The sequence below is a fragment of the Hippocampus guttulatus genome, chromosome 16 (assembly GCF_054856545.1).
Source record: "Hippocampus guttulatus isolate MCC_2025c chromosome 16, RoL_Hgut_1.0, whole genome shotgun sequence".
NCBI classification, from domain to species: domain Eukaryota; kingdom Metazoa; phylum Chordata; class Actinopteri; order Syngnathiformes; family Syngnathidae; genus Hippocampus; species Hippocampus guttulatus.
The window spans coordinates 1,001,693-1,009,750 of NC_141276.1; the positions used below are offsets into that span (position 1 = coordinate 1,001,693).

Here is an 8,058-nt window from a genome sequence, read left to right on the forward strand (position 1 = left end):
TCCACTGCTTTCCATTTGTACATGTACAGCACTTTGTATACAGCGTTGGTTGTTTTAAACTGCTATATAAATAGAGTTGAGTACACGATCAGCGATTCATATATATTAAAAAAAAAAAATTCACACACACAAACACACACGCGGTTTCCAAATAGTTTTTGCCTATTTGTGGAAGGAACGCTTGTAGCTGTAGTTACGGTAACGTGTTATTGACTGACGTCACTGTGCGAGCAGCCCAGCCCATTCGGCGACGGCGTGAGAGGGACCGTCGGCGCTGCAAGAAGTTCCTGGACGAATCCAACCTCACAATTTGGGCGACACGGAACTGACAGAACCTGCTCGACAGAATTTCGCCAAAACACCGCCGAGTACTTGCTTTGCTTTGACTCTTGAAGCTTTTTCGGTGCCAAGTGAAAGGAGACGGTGAGTGCAAGGCACCACGCAACGCAACCGTTTACTGAACACTTTTTTTTCCATTGAAATTTTAAGCAGGCGCTACTTGTTTTACACGACGTGTTGCGTTTTCCTGCTGCGTTGTTTACTTGAGCGTATTCCAGCGTTTGTGAGGGGCATTTACGGTTTCTTGAAAACACACCACTCCCTCCGAGTTAGCTCTGGAGATGTTAACAGTCCACCAGCAGCTCATTTTGCTTTTTTATGTGCGCGTTGCTGTTGGAACTTATCCTTGTCAAATACAAAGGGGACCTTAACATTATGCAAATAGCAGCTCCTTCATTAAGTACCCGCACAATCGAACAAAATCCGACGAAAACAGCCACTTGACAATCACACTGCTAAATTGTTCAGAGCTGCGTTTGCCAATCTTAACTGAGCCATGGCACATTTTAGAAAAAAAAATCGAAAAAATTCACACCACACCAACGGTTAGTTGTGTACCATCAATGTAGCAGAAGTGGTCTGCCTGTCACCCCAAATTCCGAAAATGCTGAATACAGTCAATATGTGTGGTTCATGAAAAACGGAGATAAGTGTAGGGAAAAAATCCCAGGAGGAAAAAAAGAGAAAATATTGATAGTGAAATGGAAAAAAAATCCGACTATGCAGATTTGCCGGTGCCAAACTGTGAATATGTATAGACTGGAGTTTTAAGTTGTAATATCAACATTCACCACTAGATGAATGCACATCACAGTCCTTGCGTAGGACTGTGATGTACCGTCCATTGTGTGTAGAGTATATATCGTCCGGTACTGTATGTATTGTCCAATGTATGTGGTGTAGTGTATGCGTATGTTCAATGCATGTAGCAGCAAGGAGGGCATGACCTCAGAGACAAGTTTCTCCTATGGGAGACCAAGTAAAAAGTCAAATCAAATAGATGGCAAACGTCAAAATCAAATCCAAGCAGTAATTTAGTGCCGTCCTTGAATGGTAATTTTTTTGTTCGAAATATTTTGCCCATTTCAAAAATCTTGTGAGGAAGTGTGTGGTTCTATGTGGCCCCCAAGTAGCACTCATGAAAAATGGTGGCCCCCTCCAGTACTGGATGATTTGCGTTGCCCATCCTTGATGTAAATCATGCGGGTCATAAATCTTAGGTGAGGGGTTGACAAGTTCGAGTTGAAGTAAATGATTGCATTCAGTTTTCTCTCTCGAAATTGATTCACTAAGAATGTAGGCTACACCTGTTTTAATTAAAGTCTGAAAGATTTTGGACATGAAATGTAAAAAATGACGACGTGTTATCCAAAAGACGAGCAGAGTTGCAGGGGAGGAAGCAGGTGGGGGGGGGGGGGGGGGGGGGTCGGGGGCTAGTTGAAGCATGTTGATGTTTGAAACATAAAACATAAGATGATGGCGTGGGCAAGGGGCGTGTTGGGGTTTATAGCTTTGTCACAACTGTAAAAGTCACGCGGCTGACGGCGACGGGTTGAAGTGCACCAACAAGCCAAATGGCTGCAGGTTGTTGAATACCTGCGGGTTGAATAAGTGGCATTCCTTTCTGATTTACGCCTACTGTTCTGCACTTGCCGATGCTTTTTTTTTTCTTCTTCTTCTTTTGGCATTGGAGATCAAGCAACTCAACAAGCCAATCACTGCGCTACTCTTACACTACACAGCACTTCTCCGTCATTCCTAAGTTCAGATTTATTTCTTGACTGTATTGTTAGTTTTGGCCTCACGGGGCCTGCGTTTAGTCTGCAAGCGCGATACGGGCGTGGCGCCTCAATCCCATGTTGAGGATCCAATGTTTTTTTTATTTTTTCGTTTTGGTGTATACAATGTCTCTTGCTAGCTCCGTCATGCTCCTTTCTCATTTGACCGCCCTCTCGACATATTGTCCTTCCAAAGCCTTAGCTTTTCTCGCCACTGCTGAGTGACAACACGCGACGACGCGCCTCGGGATGTGCGGCTTTGGACGACACCGAGTTTGAATTTCAGTTTGCGTTCACTGAGGCCATGTGGCGCGCTGACGCACGTTGAGGATGAATCATCCTGTTGCGGGATCAGGACCCTCTCCTGCGGTTGCGTCAACGCGTCCCATTTGGCCTTCAATGTGCACACGCACACCCACGCATGCTTTCAAGCCCACAAAGAGCACAATATAATAGGCGGCTTTTGTGCGAGGTCGACTCTCTCTTCCCGAACGGCTCGGCGCTGGCTGTATGATGGCTGCGAATTAGCTTGTGTCACATGCCAATGCATTCGGGTTCTCAGATACCTGCCTCGAGCTCATCGCAAACTCGGAGCGCTTCATGTTATGCAACAAGAGATGACCCAAGACGAGCGCTCCGGCAAATGGTCTTCTTTGCATCGTATTATTTTGTGCGCCTGAATATTTACAAAGGGACTGATCTTTGACTTATTTGTCACAAGATATGGTGATGCTTTACTTGGCTGTATCAATATTTGCAATATAGATTGCAACCACCCCTCACTCGTTCATTTTATATTCCCTTCTCAAAAAAAAAAAAAACCTCCCCCCCCCCCCCAATTGATTTGCGTGTGTATCTAATATTGGAATAATCAGCTGAGCTTTTGGAGCATGCCACCATTTGAAGTCTCATCGCCTGCCTTGATGATGACTTTGGCACAACCGCAGAGCTTTTGTGGTTTGCGAGTAAAGCCCCAGGCAGGATGGGAGGCGACAGGACGTCCTGCCGCGCAAAGAGGATGCTCGCTTTCAAACAATTCAAGGATCTCACCTTAGAACCAAAAAAAAAAAAAAAAACAACAACAAAAAAACCCTAATCTTATCGTCTCTGTGGATTACGAGCGCTTGTTTGGTGTTTGAAAGTGTGTGTGTGTGTGTTCATTCGCCTCATTGAGCTGGTATTTGCTGTATCAGCAGGGTCTCTGGTTAGAACTAGCAGGGAATAATTTGGGAAAATTCCACAAGGCTCAGGTGTGTGTGTGTGTGTGTGTGTGTGCATGGGCGCGCGTGACACACATGAACTTCGGTGGAAATTGTGTTTGATTTGATTGTGTGGTGATATTGAGCTAGCAAGTAGTTGTTTGGCCAACAGAGTAGATCCTGCTCTGCCCTTAACAGTGTGCGGGGTGTGTTCTTTGTCGTCCGTCACCTTCTAATAGTCAACCCCCCCCCCCCCACCACCACCACCACCACCCCCTTTCTGCCCTCCTCAAGACACTATCTTGTGAGTCCAGACTGATCGCATGAACCCCCCCCCCTCCTCACCCCCACATGGCCCCTTTGGAATATTACTTTGAAATTCAAACTCCACCCCTCCGACATGTTGATTCGGCACGGTGATATTGACCTATGATTTGAGCCACATAATTACCCGACTTGTTCTCAAGGTATGAGGTCGCATCGGAGAGTCCAAACACAAGCATGACGCGCATGAACCAAAGGTCGATATTTGGTGTTACTACCCCGAGGTTGAAATCTCCTTTTGTTTTCTTCTCCACTTAGGGTATTTCAATTCCTTTGAAGGTTTCGCCCGCCATGTCCTCGCAGGAACTATCAACAACCCCGCCGTTGAACTCTGGAGGATTACCAACCACTGGGGCAAAAGGTCCAACTATGTGCTATGAACGTGTTGAAATGAAAGGTCATTTTCTCTTGCTGTCGTTACTATTAGGATGGGATCGTGAGCAAGTAGCTGTGTGTCAGCGGTGTACTGTGTTATGATGCAACGCTTCCCCCCCCCCTTCCAATCAGAGTCCCTGAGGCCTCCGGCGTGCAAATACAGAGATCGCTCCCCTTCGCCCATACGAGGCTTCAATATCCCCAGCCCCATGCCCACTCGCAGGAACAGGACCTGCTCAGCGTGAGAGCGCACGCACACACATCATTTGCTTGGTTTATAGTAAGACCTGACTGATCTTTTTTTTTTGGGGGGGGGGCAGAATATTCAGATAACCTATTTATTATACGATGAATAAAATAGCCTTTGTTGGTCCCAGAGCATGGACTAAAGTAAAGTTATTATTATTATTTAAAGTTATTATTAAGCTATGATAAGCTAAACCAGGGGTGCCCAATATATCGATCGCGATCGACCGGTACCTCGCGGACTGATCCCGAGTTGATCATGACGGGTGTAGAGGGAACTGGAAAAAAAGATGCGTGTCTGTGTGTGTGTGTTATTAATATTACGTTTTTGTGTTAGTGCACACTGCACCCTTAGCATCCGATCAGTCACCGATCACCACTTTCACAAAAAAAAAAAGTATTTAAAAAAACAATGAAAAGCAGGTCACCTTTAAGCTATGGTGGCAGAAGTTGTTAGCGGTCAGCAGTCTGCAGTTGCAGATTGCGAACGGAGCTAGTGCGATCTATTTATTTGGCGATCTCGGGTGCCGGGAAGCATTTTCAAACGCTACACGAACGTAGGATAGTTTGTGTACATAACATGCTGCAAAAGTATCTGTTTAACTTACCCAATATTTTTGATGACTTTTTTTTTTTGGGGGTTGAACGAATCCACACTGTGGTGCAAAACGTTCCCTCCATCTGCTATTGAGCAACGAAAGAAAACTGACCATGTCATTTTTTCCCCGAGCTAAAAAAAGGAAACCCAGTGAAGCAAAGTTGTAATTGTGCTTTAAAAAAAAAAAAATCAAATCTGTCATTTTTTTGGGGGGTTTCCCGTCACGTGACAGGAATCGTTTTTGGAACGTTATCGTAACGCGCATCAGAATGCGTAGTGACTGGAACAAGCTGTGGCGGAAAGTAACCAAGTTGACTCAACTTGAAAATGGGTCTCTCTTTTTCCTTTCTGCGCCATACTTGAAAAAAACAGTCATCTTATTGCAGATAACGACACGGCGTAGTAAAAGACATTCAGGGAGCGTTAGAGTCAACCGCGGCTGTCATCTCGATTGATTGAGATCAATTGTCAGTTGTCAAAAGGTATGTCGTCCATAAATTACAACGAAACTTCCGTGTCATTCTTTACGCTTGTCCCGAAGTACATGAGTTGAAGCTGTGCTTCTACTTTAATCTGAGTTGAGGTGTTTGTACTACGACTTGAGTTCAGAATGTCGGTACTTTTTGCCACCCACGCTAACAAATGTGTCATTTTCTGGTGCTGCCCGAGTTGAATGTTCCTCATTTCCTTTGCCTCCTTTCCATACAGGACAGCTCGCGCATCAGAGGGTCCGGTCTTTGCTGGTGTCTGCAAATGGTTTTCCCGCTCCAAAGGCCACGGCTTCATCACACCCGCCGACGGGGGCAGCGAAATCTTTGTCCACATTTCAGAGTGAGCTTACGTTTGTGGCCCCATGTTGAAATTTTTTTTTTTTTTGCGCTAATAGGCAACTCCTGCTATGATGTGTTTCACTCTGATTAAGGTGCGATGCCAACATAACCTAATGGGGTATAATACTGCATGATCATGCTACACAATGGAAAGATACGCTTCTGTGCCGTAGATGCATGCAAGCAAGTCGTCTAGCTTTGTTTTTTTTTTCTTTTTAAGTCGCTCTCAAATTTACACTTCAGGAGGAAGACATTTTGCTTTCCTATAACAACCGCACATCTCCCCTGCCCCGCTTTATCGTGGTTTATCATTCACATTTTAGAGGTGATTACACACTCGCACAGGAGCTGCTGTCACCACCGCTCGCGCGCACTCAACGACACGCGACGCCTCACGGGTCCTTGCCTCTCAAATTATGTGCATGGAGGGTTAATATGTATTTATTTTTTTAAAAGGTTTTAACGTGGTCCACATACTGCAGATGGTTGTGGAATGTAGCCCTCGCAATAAAGCGGCATTCTTTCTATCTACACAGTATCTACTTTCAAAGGCACCAGTCAACAGTCAACACCCCCCCCCCCCCCAATTCAGAGATGCAAGTTCACATTTGTGAATCGGCCACACTTTGCTAAACTGCGCGTCAATTGAAATGCGTTTCAGCATCGAGGGCGAGTACGTGCCAGTGGAAGGCGACGAGGTGATCTACAAGGTGTGCGCCATCCCTCCAAAATTCGAGAAGGTCCAGGCAGTCGAGGTGACCATCACCCACCTCAAGCCAGGAACCAAACACGAGACCTGGACTGGAAACGTCGTGGACAGCTGAAGGCTGCGTCACGAGTACTGGATGACGGGGGTTAAGAGGCTGAAGCGCGATTAGTGTCAATTGCAAGGGAATCATTGCTCTCTTCTCTTTGAAAGGTTTTCTTTTGCCCGCAGGCAAATGGACGTCTGTACTGCGCTCGGAAACAAAAACGTTGGTTTTGACAGCTATATGAATAGAGGTAGGGGGACAAAAGGCTTCAACTATTTCATGTCACACTTGTATTTTTGACACTGTGGAAGTGTTACCTCGCGCTTCATTATTTGAGAATGTGTACTGTATTTCACTTGCAGTTGATCAACTTTCCAAGGTTCATTAAAGTCACAACTGAAATCTCGTGGCAATCAATTTTGTATTCCGATCAGAATTTCTGGTCCGGAGCCACAAGTTTGTTTGGTTTTTTTTTAACCAGGTCAACACTGCCTATTTCTGCCATCAGAACATAAACTTCTTCTTGTGCCTATGATAAATTGCTTGTATTTGATCATATGTGCTTGGATATATTGAGTCTATTAAAGAGTTGTCAGCATCTAAGGGAGCGTTGCCTTTTCAATAATCCAACCCTGCGGTGCCCCGCTCTATTGCATACTTCAACCTACAAAATCGAACGCCGCAAAGGATTACAATTTGGTGTTCAACCAATAATTTATAATTTATCGGACGACTTGGAATTTCAACAGCCAGGCATTAATCATACGTTGCTTTCATTTTGATTCGGCCGCAGAAAGGTACCGGTGATCACAAGCCGGAAGTGATGCTAACCACAAAACCAGAAACTCGTTGTAAAATAAAACTCACGGCTGCTCGGTGCAATAGAAGCAAGTAAAGCAAATCAAAGAAAAAATTTCCAAGCACATGTGAAATGCCAGAAAGCGAAGATACCCAAGCACAACAATGTCGCTGTAAATTCAAACGTCTCTGCTTCAAAGCAGACATTGTTTTTGTCAAATCACCAGCGTAAACGCTGCCATCGTCTGTCCATATTTAGTTAGCACTCTTGCGCAGCAGTGCTTACGTTCTCTTGTGAAAAAGTTCACTACGTATTGCATTTTTTTTTGTTCTTTCTGTTGAATATCACTGCTAACCACTTGACTTGGCTGCCCTTCATTAAACAACGTAAGATGGTCGTGTGACTACACTGCGCTGTAAGATCACGAATGTGCTTTGTTCCCTGAAAATGCGTCGTTACGTCGCCTGTGTAGTTTCGCCACCAGTGGGCGCCAAACTTCAGTAAGCGGGTAAATTGACAGGCCATGCAGGGATTTGCTCGTTCATCATGATTAGCTCTATTTAAACAATAAATCGCACATTTAAAAGTCCCGATTTCATTTTTGCGACAATATCTACTGATGAGAAGTAATATTTGCAGTTGACCACCGGGGGAGAAATTACAACGGGTATACAGGAAATAGAAAAATATGGTCGAGTGTAAAGGAATGGAATACTGGACAATAAAGAAGGAAGAAGACTGCGTAGAGGAGGGTTAAAAAAAAAAGAAAGAGAAGGGCGAAAAGATGAGCGCGGGATGGAGGTAAACAGATGATGGGA

The 8,058-nt window shown here is 44.8% G+C and overlaps 1 protein-coding gene across 2 annotated transcripts; it reads left to right on the forward strand.

The window, feature by feature from the left end:
• The first annotated feature begins 251 nt into the window (after nucleotides 1–251).
• Nucleotides 252–7,039, forward strand: carhsp1 (calcium regulated heat stable protein 1). 2 transcript variants are annotated; one of them, XM_086133690.1, is made up of 5 exons: nucleotides 252–423; nucleotides 3,899–4,037; nucleotides 4,148–4,256; nucleotides 5,568–5,690; nucleotides 6,351–7,039. In XM_086133690.1, the coding sequence occupies exons 2-5, from the start codon at nucleotides 3,932–3,934 to the stop codon at nucleotides 6,511–6,513; spliced, it is 501 nt and encodes a 166-aa protein (XP_085989816.1). In that variant the 5' UTR covers nucleotides 252–423; nucleotides 3,899–3,931; the 3' UTR covers nucleotides 6,514–7,039. The 2 variants fall into 2 exon arrangements, with proteins under 2 accessions (XP_085989816.1, XP_085989817.1); XM_086133691.1 differs by having other exon boundaries at nucleotides 3,899–4,001.
• The last annotated feature ends 1,019 nt before the right edge of the window (nucleotides 7,040–8,058 follow it).

Bases quoted from the DNA above. Each gene is read 5' to 3' on its own strand.
- carhsp1 (XM_086133690.1), top strand. From the start codon at position 3,932: ATGTCCTCGCAGGAACTATCAACAACCCCGCCGTTGAACTCTGGAGGA. The intron at 4,038-4,147 runs GTCATTTTCTCT...CCTTCCAATCAG, and splicing joins TGAACGTGTTGAAATGAAAG to AGTCCCTGAGGCCTCCGGCG. The intron at 5,691-6,350 runs GTGAGCTTACGT...AATGCGTTTCAG, and splicing joins ATCTTTGTCCACATTTCAGA to CATCGAGGGCGAGTACGTGC.